General features: G+C 40.0%; 1 protein-coding gene across 1 annotated transcript; it reads left to right on the top strand.

The window, feature by feature from the left end:
• Nucleotides 1–14,754: 14,754 nt before the first annotated feature.
• Nucleotides 14,755–18,697, top strand: LOC143613947 (F-box protein At2g32560-like). The gene is made up of 5 exons (XM_077087521.1): nucleotides 14,755–15,429; nucleotides 15,847–15,926; nucleotides 16,007–16,185; nucleotides 16,952–17,026; nucleotides 18,316–18,697. Exons 1-5 carry the CDS (start codon nucleotides 14,755–14,757, stop codon nucleotides 18,501–18,503), a joined length of 1,197 nt encoding a protein of 398 aa, XP_076943636.1. The 3' UTR covers nucleotides 18,504–18,697.
• The last annotated feature ends 1,824 nt before the right edge of the window (nucleotides 18,698–20,521 follow it).

Raw genomic sequence — 20,521 nt, 5'->3', positions numbered from 1 at the left:
TGCCCCCACCTCTATATCTTCATCTCCTTCACCCCACCTCTACCATTCACTATTCACATCCGTTGCCGGAAACCACCGTCAGTCAACGCCACCTCCTCCGCAACCACCGTTGGCCACCACCACTACAAACACCTGTACTCGTTGGTCGGAACAGCCATCGTCGGGAGAACGTTGGACTCGATTGGTCGTCGGTACACAATTTTCTTTCACTTTCCCATTGAATAAATGTGAGGTAGTTTTCTAAGGAGGAAGTGTTTGTACGAGTTCTCAGGAGGAAATGGACAAGCGAAGTTGTTAGCAGCGATGGTGAAATTAACGAGGTTTCGGAGGTGACCCAAGTCGTAAGAGAGTGTTCTAGTGAGATTCCGGCCAGAGAGATCGAGATCGACAACATCATGGTATGCATCGCAAGTGACTCCGGTCCAGGAACAATGTGTAGTTGCAATGTCCTACGAAGAGGGAGAAGACGGGTCGTCGGAGATTTTGGATTTGATGGACAATAAGGCTATATATTCCGAAAAGTTGCCGGATTTAGTGGTAAAGGTGGTGGACGTGAGTTGTAAGAGTGGTGGCGGCGAATCGTGGTTGAGGAGGAGGTGGCGTTGAATGACGGTGGTTTTCCGGCAGCGAATGTGAACATGGATGATGGAGGTCGGGGAAGGAGATTGAAGAAACACTAAGTGACCCGGTACAGATTATAGATAATCTGGGGGTTAAGTAATGTTTCCCACGAATGAGGTCTAGCTGAGAAGGCTGTTCTTCAGGAGACCTGCAAAACAAACACCGTAAGCTCGTCACTGAGAAGGGGGGGGTTCCTCCTTGTGACCACCCTCCGGCGTGAGAATCAGACTAGGTTGCTCTGAATATAAGTGTATATTAAGAGATTGCTAGATAACTGGATAGCAGATGATCTTACCATTCCAAGATGTTGGAGTATTTATAGCCGAAGGTAGGTTTTCTAGAAGGTACAGCCGGCTGAATAGTATTCCTGTTCAACCAACAGTGGATTACGCACAGGCCATACTGGTTGGTGGGTAGGTTACGGCCAACAGTAACAAAGTCGGCTGCACTATTCCACCAACTGTAGACTATGCACGTCCCACTGACTGTGGATTGTACGCAGGCCATGCTGGTTGGTGAATAGGTTACGGCCAACAGTAACACTATTCCACCAACTGTAGGCTGCGCATGCTCCACAGTAAGGGTTGGTGAGTAGGCAGCGGCTAATAGTGACAAACAGTACTAGAGGGTGCTCCTCCTCGCACTGTTGTTGGTGAGCTGTCACCCTGTGATTGGCTCATGGGCTGTTCTGGTCAGATCGTCTGCCCTATCCATACCTTGGTAGGTATGGTACAAAAGATATTTCAGAATCAGACTGGCTCATTTGGGCGGGATTGTTCCCGCCTTGCTCATGCCTTCACGTGACTGCTGAAGTAGCTAGTGTCTTGTGCGTGTAGCCCTGCTGTCTGCGGGTAGCCTTCCCTGATGGCTTGTATCCGCAACTGCGGGAACAGGCGCTGTACTTCACCATTGGGAGGCTTTCCCTGCGTGTATAGCTTGCGTACTGCGCGTAAGATTCTATGAGCATGGTGGGTCCTGCGGGAGCAGATGGCCTTTGCGCAGACGTCCCTGTTCAAGGTGAGTCTTGCGGGACCAACTGGTCTCTGCTGGGACCTACCTCTTCAAGTCCCCCCAGTCCAATGTTCTTCTCACGAATGTTTAATAAAGTGAGGTGAACTTTTGGACTTTAAGCAAGGGGTTTTGAAAAGGGTTTAGTTTTAAGGTTCTCCGTGGGGATTCTTCCCTCGGGTTTCCTAATGTCACTTGCAAAAATTCCCGATTTTTTTGCTTGATCTTTGGGTATGATGCGGGTAGGTATGTAACCTTCTCGCAAGTCAGGAGCGTTGAGTCTCACTTGTGTGGATTCTCCATGAGGTTTTAGTGGTTTTGAACATAGTGATCAATTATGTTTAAACCACCAATTCCATCCTGGAGCCTCAAACAATGTAGTTCTCGACGTTCCCGCTATGCGGGGATGTTATTTCCGTTTCCGCAAGCATTGCCCAGAAGATCCTTCTTGGTTTCAATTCCCAGCGGAGCGCTAGGTACGTGAAGGGTTTTGCCTGAACACTGTACCCGCGCTCGTCTTACGGTTACTTTACTTTCAAGGTGCCCCTGGCATCAATTCCCTGCGGGTGCTAGGTATGTGAAGGATTTTGCGTGAACACTGCACCCGCACCCGTCTTATAGTTACTTTGTTGCCGGGGTATTCTTGGCTTCAATTCCCTGCGGGTGCAAGGTATGTGAAGGGTTTTACCTTAACACTGTACCCGCGTCCGTCTTATGGTTACTTGGTTGCCAAGGTAAGGGGTGTTTTCCCGCTTAATTTTGAATGTTTTTGAATTTTGAAATTCAAAAGGTTGGTAAGGATAAGAACAATCCAAATATCTGAAACGTCGTGCGACAGTTTCTTCTGACTGTGTCAGGACGTGCAGGAAGTTATGGTGACGTGACAGAACATGGTCATTCCAGTCGCTTTTTCAGGCGCGTGGGCGTGTTTTTTCGGGCGCGTGGCTGCGAAGTTACTGGCACGTCCTTTCAACAGCTGTTGCCAGCTTGCTTTTTGCCACGTGTCATAGTTTCATTGCACTGTCGATTTCTCTCTCCTCCGCATTAAATTCACCGCATTAATTGCGATTACTATATAAAGGGGGAGAGGGTTATTTGCAATTCACACTTTCACCTCTTCTTCTTCTTAGTGATTTCCGGCTAATACTCCCCTTTTTCAGGCAAGCATTTTCCCGAAATCACTCTTCTTTCTGCAAAAATGTCTTCTCATGATGCTGAAGCTGTAGCCGACGATAGGAGTACTGCTGGCGAGTGCCAGTGTGCTCTACCTGTCGATCAGTACCGGTACATCGTCAGGAAGTTCATGCTCGAGTCCCTCGAGCCTGAGTTTCCTGAATCTCACCAGACTGTGTACGATGCCCCCAGTGGCAAGATCGGGGTATATGCTGCATTCTTTGTGTATGGAAACCTTAGGTTTCCATTGACAAAGTTTATGTACCGTGTCCTGGAGAGGCACGGGGTGCACCTGACCGAGGTGCATCCGATGGCGATTGCCAAGGTCCGGCACTTCGAGTGGGTGTGCCGGATTCTGGGTATTGAGCCCTACGTGGACCGCCTGATGACCTTCTATACTTGGAGGTGCGTCCAAGGGTGGTACACCCTGACAACCCGTATTAAGGGTTTAAAGATCTGCGTGACCGAGCGCAGTCTCCGATCGTGGAAGCGGGAGTTCTTCTACATCTCTGCCCGCGCCATCCCTATTGCTATGAAGTTCAAGAAGGGTCAAGCGCTTCCGAGCCTTCACGCTTCCAGCTACCAGGAGGCGGAATGGTTCGCGAAGATATCCCGGGTCCAATCTCCGGTTTACCGGTTTGCGGAGTCCGGGATGGTGCTGCTGGGGATGAGCCGGGTATGGAAGGATGCGTCTCGGTTTCCTATCCTTCTCGAATACGGTTTGAACTCTATTCCTTATGGTATGTCTTGTCTTTCTTGCTGATATTAGTTTATTTTCTAACTGTTTCTTTTCTTTCAGAGGGGAATAATTTGGAGTCGCTCCTGTTCCCGCGGGAAGCTGACAGTCCCGTGCGGGTGGGCACTCGTGCTCTGGACGACAATGAGTTGCCCATCCTGGAGCAAACGGCGGATAGGTTTGTGGAGGTCTATCCGCCGGGCCAAGAGATCCTGAGCCACCGGCGGCCAGGTAAGGAGATATTTTATCCCGAACCCCTCAATGCTGTACCCGCTGTTGGAAATCCTTACATCCTATCTTCTTCTGAGGAATCCGCAGATGGTCCTCCCCTTGTGCGGAAGAAGAAGACTGCTGCCGGCGTGAAGGGGAAGGAGAAGGCCTCCACAGCTGATCCAGTGGTTCTATCTGACACGGAGTCAGATAGTGAAGAGGTTGCGGGGAAGCCCGTTGGTGAGAAGACCACTGCTCCGGAGGCTACGACCGTTACCTCCGGAGAACCAACGAAGACGACGGTGACCGGAACCAAGAGGCCGGCTCCATCGGGTTCCTCCCCGCCCGTCCGTACGTTCAGGGTCAAGAAAACCCGTAAGTATAATCATAATGCCTTTGTAGATTTGTCACTTCATAATTTTCTTTTAACACTCTTTGTGCAGGCGTGAATGTTGATGCAATCCGGGGTGAAATGCAGGGGAGTACCTCCTCGCCAATGACGGTAGGCTCGGTCAGCCTTCCTGAGGCGTCGACCCAGTCGCCTGCGCCTGCATCCGCTGGTCCAGTTGCTCGTTCCGTCGAGCCAACTGTTCTGGCCGAGATGACGTCACCGCCGGCCGTGAGTGCGATTTTTACAGCATCCTTCACGGAACCGGCGGTTACTGCTGCTTTTGAGGAGGCGGCGACCGCGGCGGAGACCACGACGGCGACCACGGCGGCTGCCACCATGCCCGCGCCACCGGCAACGACAGCCGGACCATCAGGTACGCGCAGGGCTTCCCGCCGATCTTTGCCACCTTCCCATCTGCCTGACCTGTTGGATGGATTTCCTTTAGGTTCAGGTGATGGGTTTGGCGGATATCGGCCTGTCATTGACCCTACAGGTGCGTAGGGTTCCTTTGTTTTTCCCCCTTTTTTTTTTTTTATCTTTTCCTTACTGTCTTTGTTTCTTTTGCAGTGTCGGATTCCAATGAAGTGTATGTTCCACGATGGAACATACGCCGAGGAACAACCCTTCGTACCCCTGTGGAGTGCGTGGACTGGGCTCGCCACGCTGCTCCTCATGGTGCGTTGGGGGAAGCCATGGCTAGCTACCAGGAGGGTAGGCTAACCAATGAGCTTCGGGTTCTCCAGGCCCGGATGCAGCCGCGCATCGAGCTGCTTTGTCGTGAAAACGACAAGTTGAAAGCAGCTCGTGCCAAAGACGTATCTGAAGCGCGTGCTCTCCGGGAGGAAAACCAACAGCTGGCGGCAGCTGCCGCCGCCAAGGAGAAGGCCTTCAAGGCCCTCGAGGTTGAAGTTCAGGCGCGACTCGAGGCCCGTTCCAAGGCTGCCCAAGCTGTGAATGAACAGCTTCGGCTGGCCAGGGAAACTGCGCGAAACGCAACCGAGAGGGCTGCCCAGGCTGAAGCCGTTGCTGAGCCTCTGCGTTTGGAGAATGAGGAGCTGAAAGGCAAATTAGAGGCTCTCCAACGCGCTCATGATGCCTTGGCAATGGAAGATGCCAAGAAACTCCAGGAAATCCTGGACCAGAGGGGGGTGCTTGACCAAACCGAGCGGAAGCTTAAGGGCGTCGAAGAGGCTGCCGCTAAGGAAGTTTTACTTGCCAACCTTAACAAGAGCGAAGCCGAACGCGCCCATACCGAAGCTCAAGCTGCCCTCCAATGGCTTCTTCGAGAAGCGTTGCCTCAGGTATGTTTAGATTTATCTTCACGCATTTCTTTTGTAAGAAAGGGTTCTAATACTTGTATTTTTTTTTTCTTTGTAGGTTGTGCGTCGGGTCTTTTCAGAGACCTCCTACGATGATGCTATGACCGCAGCCCTCAACGCTTCTCATGATGATGGGGAAAAAGCCGGCTTCATGCTTGGTCTAGGGTTTGTTGAGAAAGGCGTCCCGCCTTCCAACTTCCCTTTGTTCGATGTGGATACCGAAGCCATTTACGACCAAGCATTGAACCAATACGCCGCCTTCCCGCATCCAGTGGTGGAAAAGGTGGATGAAGTAGCTGTTGCTGATGATGGGTTAGCTGTCCTCAAAGCTTTCCTCGAACCACCCCGTTCTTTTGACGGAGCGGGTCCTAGTGGAGGCGGCCCTGAAGCTTGACCCCGAAGATCCCTTTCCATTGCTTAGACTTGTATAGATTCTCTTCTAGGCGGGTAGTAACCCGGCCATTCTTGTAATATATTACTGAAATATAAATCTTTTTGCGTATAAGATTGTTATTTCCTTCTTTGGATTCCCTGCTTTATAAACTCATGACTTGCATACTTAGTTTAAGTTAGCAATTTTCCAAGTGTTCTAGAATAAGTTAACCTCTTGAACGTGGTTGATGATGGGTTAAAGTTTCGCTTCCTCTTTCGTGATTGTGCGGGTAGAACCGTCACTTGCACTTGGTAGGATGGCTAAACTTTAACCTTTATCTGACCTGCGTGCAGGTTTTCCTCATTTCTAAGTATTTAGGATAAGTTAACCTTTGAACGTGGTTGATAGTGGGTTAAAGTTTCGCTTCCTCCTTCGTGATTGTGCGGATAGAACCGTCACTTGCACTTGGTAGGATGGCTAAACTTTACCCATACCTGACCTGCGTGTAGGGTTTCCTTTTTCCCTTGTAATTTTTTTTTTTTTTTTTTTTTTTTTTTTTTTTTTTTTTAGGATAACCTTTGAACGTGGTAAATGATAGTTTAAAGTTTTGCTTCCTTATTTGTGATTGTGCGGATAAGACCGTCACTTGCACTTACAAGGGTGGCTAAACTTTACTTACATCATACATGCGTGTAGGTTTCCCTTATTTTTAACGTTGTGTTTATACGGGTTTTGCCGCCTTCCACACGTAACGACTTACTTCTCCCCCTTTGTGGTAAACACCGGCACCAATGGGGAGTTCATAAGAATAAAGGTAAACACATTATGAAAGGAGAATCATTTCCATTAGAAGTGGCTCTTGGCCTTTTCTTTACAAGTTTTGGAATTGATCTACATATAACATTTGCGTAATTGAGCTCCATTCCATGTTCTTGGGATGGGAGTGCCATCGAGCCTTTCGAGCCGGTATGCGCCCTTTCCCAGAACTTGTTTGATAACATATGGCCCTTCCCAGACTGGGGCCAACTTTCCTGGGCGTTCTTGGTTCGAAGCCTCGTTGTTACGCAGTATGTAGTCTCCTTCCTTGAAGTTGCAGAGTTTTACCCGCGTGTTGTAGTACTTTTGCATTTGTCGTTTGTAATTCTCTTCACGTACTGCGGCTAAGTCTCTGCGTTCCTCGGTTAGCATAAGATCCAACCGTCTTTCCGCATCATTGTCTTCTGGCTGACTCAAGACCCTTGGTGAGGGTAGACCAATTTCGACCGGAACCATGGCTTCCGTGCCATAAGTGAGGCTGAACGGGGTTTCCCCCGTACTGGCCTTCTTCAGCGTTCTGTTTGCCCAAAGGACGTGCGGAAGCTCGTCCACCCAGCCGGATCTGTGTTTCAAAAGTCTTTTCTTGATGCCTTCGACGATGCTCTTGTTTGCTCTTTCCACCTCACCATTACCTTGCGGGTGTGCCACTGAGGTAAAGGTGTGGGTGATTTGAAGTTCTTTCAGCCACTGTTGTAGCTTCTTGTCAGCAAAGTTGGTGCCGTTATCGCTCACCAAATTCTGTGGAAGTCCAAAACGACAAATTATAAATTCCCAAATAAATTTTTTGATATGCTTTGCGGTTGTTTGGGCTAAAGGTTTTGCTTCTATCCACTTGGTGAAGTAGTCGATGGCTACCACTAGGAACTGAACATTTCCTGCTGCTGTAGGAAATGGGCCTGTCACATCGATGGCCCACTTCTGAAATGGCCACGAAGAAGTGACTGGAACCAGTTCGTTTTTTGGGCGATGCGTGTTAGGTGCGTAAAGCTGGCAAGACCTGCATTTTCTGATGTATGCCAGTGCATCCGTATGCATCCCCGGCCAAAAGTATCCCGCGTTGTTTAGCTTGGCTACAACAGCGCGGGGGCCTGCGTGTACCCCACAGATGCCTTCGTGTACTTCCCTTAGGAGGTAGCCGGCATCTTGGTTGTCCACGCATCTCAAGAGTGGGCCAAGAAAGTTACGTCTGTAAAGGATGTCATTGACGAGTTGATAATTCAGTGCTTTACAGCGTAGTTTTCTTGCCTGTGTTTTTGACTCTGGTAGTATTCCCGCTGCAATGTAATTTATTAAGTCTATACCTCCACAAGGGCACAATAAATTATCTAGCCATGTAGCACTTCTTTTCCTAGCTTTCATTAAGTCTATACCTCCACAAGGGCACAATAAATTATCTAGTTAGACTAGTTCAGACCACAAATGCATATGATAAGTTACTAACTACTTTGGTCCATGCTACATGCTAGGTTCTATTCTGCATATGGTTTGTGGTGGTTGTTTTCTTTTTCAAAATGTTTTGCATTAGTTGTTGCATGCAGGACATTAAATTTGTTGAAAATTAAGTTTAGGTTTAAAATTGATTTTACAAACATTCAAAACGGTATTGTAATCTTGTGAAATAAATAATACATATTCATATTAGGAGTATATATTAGGAGTATTGGCTTCGTATAATCCTAACTATGACCGATTGGCAAATATAAGTCTCGGCTATTGAAATGATAAAAAATTATCCCAACTATGCATGTGGGTGCAAAGTTAACAGAAACTTAACTAGCCGTTAGTTTTTGGTGACATGGCCCCTGCTTGTCATTAACCGGCTGACGGGGCCGATGAGTTGTCATTAACCAAATGAAGTGGCCGTTGAGTTATCTCTTAACAAGCTTAGTGCCCCCACCTCTATATCTTCATCTCCTTCACCCCACCTCTACCATTCACTATTCACATCCGTTGCCGGAAACCACCGTCAGTCAACGCCACCTCCTCCGCAACCACCGTTGGCCACCACCACTACAAACACCTGTACTCGTTGGTCGGAACAGCCATCGTCGGGAGAACGTTGGACTCGATTGGTCGTCGGTACACAATTTTCTTTCACTTTCCCATTGAATAAATGTGAGGTAGTTTTCTAAGGAGGAAGTGTTTGTACGAGTTCTCAGGAGGAAATGGACAAGCGAAGTTGTTAGCAGCGATGGTGAAATTAACGAGGTTTCGGAGGTGACCCAAGTCGTAAGAGAGTGTTCTAGTGAGATTCCGGCCAGAGAGATCGAGATCGACAACATCATGGTATGCATCGCAAGTGACTCCGGTCCAGGAACAATGTGTAGTTGCAATGTCCTACGAAGAGGGAGAAGACGGGTCGTCGGAGATTTTGGATTTGATGGACAATAAGGCTATATATTCCGAAAAGTTGCCGGATTTAGTGGTAAAGGTGGTGGACGTGAGTTGTAAGAGTGGTGGCGGCGAATCGTGGTTGAGGAGGAGGTGGCGTTGAATGACGGTGGTTTTCCGGCAGCGAATGTGAACATGGATGATGGAGGTCGGGGAAGGAGATGAAGATATAGAGGTGGGGCCCAATTTTTTAATTACTATTTTGTCTTTAAAGGGTGTAAAATAGACATCACATATATATTACCCCGCCATCGTCTCGGTAAGATGGTTAAGAGACAACTCAGCGGCCACTTATTGTAATAAATGAAAGTCAGCGGTCACGTCACCAAAAACTAATGGGTAGTTAAGTTTTCGTTAACTTTGCCATTCCAATAGCTGCGACTTATATTCACCAATCGAACATAGTTTGGATTATATAAGCCAATACTCCTTTATATTACTCATTCACTCTGGTTAAATTTAACTCTATGAATCCGTCGTAACCCAACCACTAGTATTTTGGTAATTCATTAAAAGTTAACAAAAATATGAAAGACTAGCACTTAATCATTCAGCGTCGACACATTTAAAAGTCGACACATTTAAAAGAAAAGTACTTTAATTTCCTCCCCTCATTTAAACATTACATAACTTTAAAGAATGATTGTTTTCTTCTAACATAATAGACATGTTTTTATTTCAATATATTAACCTACTAATATTTTTTTAGAAAAAGATTTTTAGTTATTATATTTTTCAATTCCGTTAAAAAAACTTTTTCTTAGATCACATGTAATGTGACGCTTTTCCAACCTATAACACGCCCAAAGCGTTAGGAACCCCCACAGGTGCAAAAATAATTCATACCCATAACCGGTTTTTTTATACCCGGGTATTTTATACCCGAAACCAGAACCGACCCTACCCGTAGGGTATGGATAAGGTGTACATTTTGAGGTCAATACCCGTACCCGAAACCGTACCCGATTTATACTGTAAATACCCGGACCCGGTCATACCCTATACCCATACCTGGTTATACCCGATACCCGATACCAATTTTCTAATAGCCGAAATAATACATGAGTTATTATAGTATATTTTTATGTTTACTTCACAACTTTTATGTATAAATAATTTGTTACGATCAGTGCGTCTCACTGATTTATGTTTTGTGTACGGTACCTTGAAGCTGTAGTTACGAGAATAACTTGTATAAATATCTAAATCAAATGATCTAGCTTTAGACATTTAATCTAATTTGTATAACCTTTAACCTTGATTAATCATTTGTTTAAATAAAACATTTAGACCTTTAATCTTCCTGTCTATTTACCAATTGATGCTATGTTTCTTCTACAAGAAGAAAATGCAATTTAACCATAACTTTGTATGTAAAGCTTTATGATTTCTTAGTCACAAAGAAATATTATTTTGACTATAACATTTGTGTGTGTGTATATATAGGATTAGGATCATGTGAGAACTATTTTGAAATTGAGAACTTTAAGAACCATTTTAAATCACAAAAAACACTCTTTTTAACAAAAAAAAATTAAAAAAATTATAAAACAAAAAAAAACTCGAAAATAAAAAAAGTAAAAAAACCAAAAATTTTTATTTTTCATCCCAGTTTTATAAAAAAAATATATAAAATTGAAAAAAAACATCGGTTTAACAAAATTATACACATATGTATAATACTTATTTTTTAAATTTTATACATGGTTTTTTATACACATATATACAATTTAAGATATATGATAATGTACATATGTGTACATTACGTAACTAGAGATTAAATGAAATTATACACATGTGTATAATACGAAGTAATTTTTTATTTTTTTTTAATTTTTTAATTTTTTTTTAATTTTTTAATTTTTTTATGAAACCGGAATGAAATATAAGAATTATGGTTTTTACTTTTTAAAAGTTTTTGTTTTATTATTTTTTTAAATATATGTTTAGAGGTTTTTTTAGTAGTCCAAAATAGTTCTCAAAGTTCTCAATTTTCAAATGATTCTCTTAGGATCCTAACCCTATATATATATATATATATATATATATATCACTATTCAAGATTTAGGTTATATCCTCGACTAAGGTCTAAGCCATATATTGAAATAACTTAAACGTACCCTTTGGGACTCGACTCTTTGGCCCACTTTTCGATGCAAAGTATGTGTATTCTAAGGTGTGTTTAGGATGCAGAGTGCACAACCCCGAGCTCCCCTTTTATAGGGGGGAATTTGTGATCCGTCGTGTATCGCAACAAGATGAAGAACAAGTCATCACATCGCGTAGCGCAATGCCTTTAAATGTTCGCGACCTGCCACGTGGCTTGATAACTCGCCACGTGTCGACACATGGTTCGACACATGTCCCCGGTTACTTAAAGTGGTATTCGTGTATCGCGATAGTCAGATGGATAGGGTCATCGCGTAGCGCGACATCGCCCAAAATGTCAAATATTTTCAAGTCTGTTGCGTATCGCGACGAACTTGAGTTTCACCCGTCGCAATGCGCGGCGGATTGCAAGATTTTGTTTTTCTCATTTTTCGTGTTGGTTTTCATCGTACATATTTGGGGTATTGGTTCCTAATTATATTGGGAACATCTTTGATCCTTCATATTTTTAAAAGTTGACAAAATTTATCCGAAAATTTCAGAATATTACAAAGTTTATACTGTAGTAGATCATTCAATTTACAATCAATAGAATTAACCAAAATTGTGTAGTGTTTTCTCATCACAACGATTGTTTCCAATCAATAAAGGGTTAGTGTTTCCTAATTTATCTCCTAAATTTATCCGGCATGAATACTTTAGTTTTTATTTAATATGTATTGATTAAAAATAAAAATAAAAATAAAAGTAATGATAAGAATAGACTAATTTCATAAAATTCATATAAACTAATAATACTATAAGCAATGTGGAGTGCTTAACTTGCCAACTAAATTCAATTGACCATCATTTATGAGTTTAGCTAGTTATTGTGGCTCTTTGCTGGATATATCGGGAAAAAATGATTTAAGTTATGTCTTATGAGCTAGTTAGTTCGGATCTCAAGTTCATCCGGGTTTTAGTCTAATCTTGTGCTACGTTAGATAATTCTATTCTTGTGGTCACTCAACGAGTGTCAAGTGACAGACGGCAGTATGATTTTCCGGGGAACACCCAAACCAAACTCTAAAGCCAGCGTGGGCTCGGTTAAGAACATAGTATGACCGAAATGGGGTGACAGAGTTCTCCAAGTTGAAAAGTGTGTTGACTTAACAAACAAGAAAATTGCCGGTAAAAAAAGAAGATTGTATAAATCTTGATCATCTCTATTTCAGGTATTCGGGGAATCCTCCTTAATAGATGAAATATTCCTATTATGTCAATGCCAATTGAATCAATGTTATTAGCTGTGAATTCGAACTTTTTGGTATTTTCCGTTTCTTCGGATGATATGATGGGTCAATCATTTGCTTCATTGGTTCCAACGGTGGCAGCTGCGGAATCTGCTATTGGGTTAGCCATTTTTGTTATTACTTTCCGAGTCCGAGGGACTATTGCTGTAGAATCTATTAATAGCATTCAAGGTTAAACATGACTCCTAGAGAGTTACCAAAATATGAAGTTCTCTTTTCGTTCTCTTCTTTCTTTTTTCTTTTTACTTGGTTGGCAGGGTCAGGGCCTTTCTCGCTGGGCGAGCGCATCCGATTCTAAAGTCCTTTCCTAAACCACTTCCCGTTCAGTTGCTGAAAGAACTCTTTTTGAACGGTACTAAATACTGTAAATGATTAAGTTAACATCAAAAGCTAGAAAGATATAGAATTTATCATTGTACTTTGATTCTAGTTTAACTAAGTGTAATTAATGGAACAAAAATCTATTTTTTTAACTACAAATTATGTATACTCTAATTTATATAAGTAAATCTAACATACTCATTTAATCTTGTTTAATATGGGACCTCTCTTCTAAAACAACAACTGTCTCTACCAAGTGAGTTAGCCTAACGTGACGAAACAAATATCATCTAGTATTGTAAGACCATGCGTAGTAGATGAACTCTAACTCGCAAAAGTACTTTCATGTCATAGCACGTAGGCGGATGAGCATTCAATAACATTTCACTAAAAATAAGCGTAATGGTTTAACTGAAAAAAAATTTATTATGTAATTTTTTTTAATATAAAATGTGAGTTAAGTATTTTGATTGATCACCCCGCTACTCGTAGCCCCTCTACCGCCCACCAGTGCAATGGATCTTCCTTCCATTGACGTCCTCATCTTCAAATAGGAGTTTTCAGCCTGATTTACAGGGGCGGACCCACATAGTTCCCATGGGGTCCCGGGACACCAATGTTTTTTAAAAATTACTTAGAGACGATATATTAAATTTTGTAAGGACCCCATAAAAATTAATACTTAGAACCCATACTATTAAGGTTGAACTAGTCTAGTGGAAAGTCCCTTGTTTTTTTTTTAGAGGTTACAGGTTCAAGCCTCACCATACCCAGTTTTTGTTGTTTTTTTAATATTCTAGTCAATATTAGTTATTTAGTTAGGGTATTTGTGTTTTTTCTTTAGTTTATCCCATATAACCATTATCACTTTAGTTTATCCCATATAACCATTATCACCATGCAACATATATAATGACAACATGAGTTTTACATATACTTAAATTATTTATCTTGTGTATGTATATTATAATTAATCATTTATTTGTGTAAGAGTTAGTTTTTCATGTCTTGGTTATTCATGTAAGACCATATATATATAGCTTACGTTTATGTTTTTCGGGTATAAATAAAAATGAATTAAAAGTGTATGTTCTATCTAGTTTCTAATCTATATTCTTTCTACTTACTCGTTTCCGATGACACCATATTTTCGTGTTTTATTATGTTCCTCCTCTCGACCCGACCCGAATAACGACCGACCCAAAAATTTTGTAAACCGGAAAAATTGGGACTCCATTGACAAAAAATCCTGGGTCCACCACTATTGATTTAGATGATGTGGTAGCGGATTAACGCCTATTATTTTTTAAAATAACTCAATTGTACGTGTTTAAATAATGTGATGAAAGAAACCCAACAACAAGGTTACTTCCTTTGCAGCCACATTTATCCAATGTAATGTAATGTAATGGCGTAGGAGAGAGAATCATATCCACACAAATCTTGTTCTGTAAACAAAACAATGAAATGAAGCAGGCACACGCACGTCAGTCAATCATCAATCAATCTCACTATCCAATCCTTTCTTCTCTTCTTCTGATTCTAATTCTAATACTAATTCTAATTCATATACCCAGCCAACCCCCACTTATTATTATTCATAAATTATAAATTGCCCACAACCAGTTTGTTAAAATGCCTCAATCAAACCAACAATCTTTTCTTCTTCTTCTTCTTCTTCTTCTTCTTCTTCACTTTTATTAATTTCTTTCTGCTGTATTTGAACCACCAATCACTTCAAACTCCATTATCTTCTTACCCATCAAGATTCAACCTAATTCTTAATTTATTTTAGTTACATTTATTCTTCCTATTTCTATTTCTGTTGTTGGTTTTCACCTACCTACAACTTGGTGTTTGTTACTTACTTCCATGATTTCTTTCTTGAGAATCTCATCCACTTGCCCACTGCTTTTGGTGTCAGATATTAGATCTGAAACAAGAAAGCTTTAAATCTTTATCATCAGAAGAATTTGTCTATTTTTAGAAAGAAGATGCTTTTGATATTTGTTACTTGCTTCTCATTCATCCTGTTTTTCAGATACTCTTTGCCCATAAAACCACTTCCGCCATGGGCTTCTGAGATGAGATTACTGTCTTTCTATTTTTGGAAAGATTTCTCAATCTTGTTCCCTTTTGCTAAAATATTCAACAACACCCTCTTCAGTATCATGTCACCAAAGCCTGCTAAAAAGCATATTAATTATTATGCTCTTTCAGCCTCGAAGAATACCGAAAGTGGTACAATAATTGAAGGGATGCCTGTGCTGGATCTGCCTAATCTGGCATTGGAATGCATTCTTGAAAAGCTTCAACCTTCTGGTCTTTGTAACATGGCTTGTGTTTGCACTTATTTAAAGGATATTTGCTTAAGTGATCATCTTTGGGAAAGTCATATGAAGAAAAGATGGGGTGGGATTATTGGTCATGCTGCTTATAAAGAATGGCACTTATATGTTTCCACTAAAAAGGAGTCAAATTACTTTCTTGATGGGGGTAAAAAAAGGGGTCTTTTAATGGGTTATTTGTGTAAACTTTGGCCTACTTATCATGATGATAATAAGAAGATGCAGATTTCATTTCAGCCGTCCGTTGATTCGATTGTGTCTTGCTATCGAGCACTCGAGACTGGGAAGTTTTGGTTCCCGGCTCAGGTCTTCAACCGTGAGGTAAAACGGCAGTTTCCTGACTATTTTTCATAACATTTAGGCTTGTAAACAAACCAAACGTTCGGTGGGAAGTTCATTTGGTTAATAAAGAACGGACATAAAGAAATTATTTTGTTCAATTAGTTGAGCGAACAAAGATGAACACATGTCTTGTTCGTTCGTTTAGGGTTCATCTATATATTCATTTAATTTGTTGATGCTCACGCTTACTTTTAGTTGCCGTTCCCTTGGTTATGACGTGGACCATTTGGTTATAATACTAACAAACAAACACTTACACACTCATTTTGTAAGCGAACAAACAAGAACAAGAAAATCATGTTCGTCTAATTGTTCATGCTCGATCGTTTGTTCACTTAAAGTTAAATGGCGTTCGCTTTGTTTACAAGCCTTATAACATTTTCTTGTTTTTTACAGAATGGGCATGTGGGCTTTATGTTATCTTGTTATGATGCTGATCTTAGTTATGATTCACATACCGACACATTTCAGGCTAGGTAAAAGGTTATGAAGATTCCAAAAGTTTTATACTTTTTATAAGTTTTGTGATCTTTAATGTTTTATTTGTGTGGCATAGGTATCCGCCTCATGGGAGAAGGGCTGCAGCAATAGAAACAGGGGTGAGTTGGGATAGACTAAGGGGCCCACCTGTTGACACGGCACCTCATGATCTTCATGTTTCAGATTGTTTGAACGATTTACGCCCAAAAGATCACATTGAGATTCAGTGGAGAAGAAACAAACAATTTCCATACGGTTTGTTCTTCTAACCAACATTTGTTTTTTTATAGTTTTCTCTTTAGAGATCTATGGAGAGGGGGGGGGGGGGTTGTTAACGAGTTAAAAGTGCCTACGGTTGAAACAGGTCATCTTCTATTACCTCTCATAACAGGTTGGGTCAAGATGACCCGCAGACACCTTTTGTCCGTAATATCTTATAACTTACTTAACATCCAATATTAAAAACGAAAATCCATAAATATGGTTTGGTTTGGGCTTTTTCAGCTTTAATCCTTTAATTACATGCAAAACTGAACAGTATATTCAATTTTTAGAAAAACATAAAACTAAACTGACCCATATGGATTTGGGGCCCATTTGGCCCGAATCTACCCATTCAAAAGTAAATCGGGTCCAAATTGCCAACACAACTCGATTTCTTATCGAGAATGATGACATCATCTAGCATAGTATGAAATCTTTTTAATTTAATAAACGCAAAAACAAACGGCCTTTACAACATGACGCATTCATATGTTTAGTTGGCTGCAAGTAGTAACATAATTTAAGGGGCACATGGAATCCATTTCTTCTTGTCTTGCTCTAAAGTTATAACCAATAATTCAAACCACTTTACTTTTAAAAAGTTTTTCCTTTATCCTAGGATGGCCACCAATTCAAAAACTAACAGAAAGTAGCATGAAAATTGACAATTTGTTCTATAAAATAAGAAGCTTTTGTTATAATTATCCTAAAAAAGATCTTTTAGTTTAATAATATTTTTAAACTTGTGTTCTTGCAGGTTGGTGGTATGGTGTTGTAGGCCACTTAGAAACATGTGATGGTAACAACAGTTACTGCCATTGCCATGAAAGTGGTAAGTTAACAATTATAATATACAGAAATATAAGTAATAATTATTAATGGTGAAATCTGATCATATAAATGCGTATAAACATATGTGAGCCTAAGTGTTGGTATTAAATACATTTGTTTCTTTGATTGGCTTCAAGAAGGCCCGTATCTTTATTAACATCTATAATTCTACAGTTAGTACGCTGATGTCATCTTTCAAAAATGGTCCCGTAAGATGAGTTGTTATCAGTTTGTCATATTCGTATTGAAACATTGCATCTTGCCATGTTCCCTTCAAATCTATGATGTGAAACTATAATGATGATTCAACTTAAAGCTATAATTATGTTGTCGGTTATATTTTCTTTAATATAAGTTTTAAATATCTGTCTGTGGAGCCGAGAAACTGACATAAAATTCAGGACGATTGGCTGTGTGTTTTGGTACTTATTATTTGATAAAAAAAAATGGGTTCAGGTCAGAAAGAGTTCTAAGCAAAATGAGTTTGTCAGCTTTGGCTATACATGCAGTTTTAAAAAAAGTAACAATTTGGTTCGGGTCAAAATGGGTTCTGGCCAAAAGGGAGTCTGGTTAAAACCATTCATTTTGTTAAAAAAAAGTACCAAAAGATTTTTTAATAGATATAAAAAAACAAACAATTTGCAAGTGAAGACAAACAATGGTTATGAGTGGTGCTAACTGCTAACCCTTTGTATAAAGTTAACAAGTTTTATAAAATTTGCATGTTTAACCCGTTGACTAGTTTCAGTTGACCCAATTTGACCTGTTGACTAATTTGCGGTGACCCATTGACATTTAAGATTACCCAAATGAACCCATATACATTTTAGTTCTGCCCAAATTAACCCGTTATCTGAACAATTAGCCATTAAAGCAAATATATTAGCTGGTGAAATTACTGGATACTTTTTTTCTAAAACGACCATTTCCAAGACTAACCCATTTCAGTCAAAAGTTATTTTGACCCGAACCAAATTGACACTTTATAAAAAAAAATGACCCGTTTGACCAGAACCTGTTTTGATCTGTTACCTGTTTGACTAAACATTGAAAAGTCTACTTTTTATTTTATTTTTTCCTAAAATGACTAATTTCAAGGGGGGGGGGGGGATTACAGTCAAAACCGATTCGGACCCGAACTAAATTGACATTTTCTAGAAACGAACCGTTTGACCAAACATTAACAAATTATAATTGTGACTTCAAACCGTAATAACAGATGGATCAATGTTGTTAAGTGAATTGTTACCCATTGGCTGATGCAATATATCTATTTATATGTGTTAATAGATACTGTGGTGCTGGAGTTCAACCAATATACTCCTGGCTCAAGATGGAGACATACAATAATCAACCGAAAATACCATCATGAGGAAGGAAACGAAGCCGATGGGTTTTATGGCGGCATCAGAAAATTGTATCATAAAGATGAGATATCCGCATGGCAACAATTTTGGCCTACTGAAATCTTGGAATAACAGAGGTCAATTCTATGATTTATAAATATTTTACCACAATTATTATTAGAAGAAAGCAGAATCTTAGGTTCTCATTACACGATTTCCGCCCTGTATTGTAGGATTATATATATTATATTAATGGGTAGTTGAAGATTAGAATGGCCATGTATTGTTATTATTATTCAATCATTCAAATATGAAAATATTTCATACAGATTCTCTTGTGTACTGATCTTCTTGACTTTCAACATTGAATGAATGATAATATGATTTTCTTTTTTCCACATTTGTTGACCAAATGTTACTACGCTACACAACCGGCATGAATTTTGTTCACTTGGCATGAAATTCGTGGGTTTTGGGTTTTTTTTTTCAAACAGGCTGGTCGGGCTATTAAACGGTTTAGCTAAACAAATCATGTTTGGGGCGAACAGATGGGTTTGCGGGTTGATTTTTTTTTTTTAATTTAAGTAAATATTTTATAGTGTAACATAAACTAATAACGTTTTTTAATACCAAAATTTTTAAAAAGTGTTTTGTCATAGATGATAAAACGTATTATTTTATACTAAATTTAAAATATAAAAAAAATAATAATCATCAAGTTCTATAGTTTAAATATAATTTTTTTTATATATTTGTATTTTTTTGTTGTTGTAATTTACTAATTTATAATTTTAGAGCGCCGATATGCCAAAACAATTAAAATAAAATAAAAGTTGTGTATTTGTGTCAAATCGTGAATACATGTGTTGTGTTCGGGTTGATATGCCTAACACCATTATCAGGTTTGTGTCAAATTTTCGGGTTCGTTACGACCCGTCAACCCACGAACAGGACCCGTTAAACACCTTTTCGGGTTCGTGTCACGTTTGACCCGCCATTCCACGAACACGATCCATTAGGGTATGTGTATTGGGCGACAATTATGGGGCGATAAGGGGCGCGAACACCGCCTCTTGGGCGATTTTTGGGGCGAGAAAGGGGGGGGGCGAGGAGAATTACTCGCCTGTTTATGTGTGTGTGTTTATTAATATTATATATGTGTGTGTGATATATATATACATATAGGGGGAGATATTTTGAAAATTTGATGAGTTGTAAGAACTTTGATAACTTAATTTTGGACCACACATTTAATTAAATGATATGAAATATGTGTCTGAGATTAAATTTAATTAAAAAATGAATCAGGGTAGAGAATAAGTAATTTTTGATGATTACACAAGTTTAAATGTTAGTTACACATGTGTAATAAGTCGATTCGGTGTGTAAAAAAATACTGTAACTTTTTGTACATTACTTACACTTACGTATTACACATGTGTAAAAAAAATTCAAAAAAAAAGTTGTTACGTTGAGTTCTTTCGAATTCTTAAAGCTCAAAGCGGTTCTTAAAAGAAATCAATCCTATATGTGTGTGTGTGTATATATATAAGGTGCAAATACTATACGCTAATGCTTAACGTACGGTAGGTACGCGAGACGCTCAAAGGCAAAAACCTAAAACGCTTAGAAAACGCTCACAAAAGTTAAACGCTCAAAAAACGGTCTTCGTGAAAAAAGTAAAAAATTGATCGATTAACGATCCAAAACTGTTTTTTCGGTTAACTAGTGATTAATTGGATATGTATTGACGATTCCGAGAAGTTGGGATGTGATTTCATGGATCGATTCGTGAAAAACGGGATTCGCGTACGTTAATGTACGTTAAGGATTAGTGTATTGGATCTTTTCAATATATATATAGGGGTGGGATCTAGAGAAAACTCCTCTTAAAAAGAGAACTAGTAAATAATTATTTTTAGCTATTTTAAAAAAAATTATTTTGTGATTTTTTGTCTTTCCTCATTCTAATAAGAGGATATTGACCCTAAAAAAAAAAAAACTTGTCGGTGTAGACTGTAGTGCATATGTGCACTAATGCCTATTGCATATATACAATAGTGTTTTATTGCATATAATACAACACAATTGCATTATCCAATAAACACTATTAAATATATGCAAATACGACACTAATAATTGTATACAAA

This window comes from Bidens hawaiensis, unplaced genomic scaffold, assembly GCF_021521415.1.
Source record: "Bidens hawaiensis isolate Kalapana, Puna unplaced genomic scaffold, B.hawaiensis_p1.1 tig00038573_1, whole genome shotgun sequence".
Classification (NCBI taxonomy): Eukaryota; Viridiplantae; Streptophyta; class Magnoliopsida; order Asterales; family Asteraceae; genus Bidens; species Bidens hawaiensis.
Note: the sequence above shows the minus strand (reverse complement) of the source record. Positions and strands in the feature narration are given on the sequence as shown.

What these genes read in the sequence shown, in the direction of transcription:
- LOC143613947 (XM_077087521.1), top strand. Translation starts at nt 14,755, where the DNA reads ATGCTTTTGATATTTGTTACTTGCTTCTCATTCATCCTGTTTTTCAGA. An exon ending in AAACAAACAATTTCCATACG is followed by an intron (nt 16,186 to 16,951) that starts GTTTGTTCTTCT and finishes GTGTTCTTGCAG; the next exon opens with GTTGGTGGTATGGTGTTGTA. An exon ending in CTGCCATTGCCATGAAAGTG is followed by an intron (nt 17,027 to 18,315) that starts GTAAGTTAACAA and finishes ATGTGTTAATAG; the next exon opens with ATACTGTGGTGCTGGAGTTC.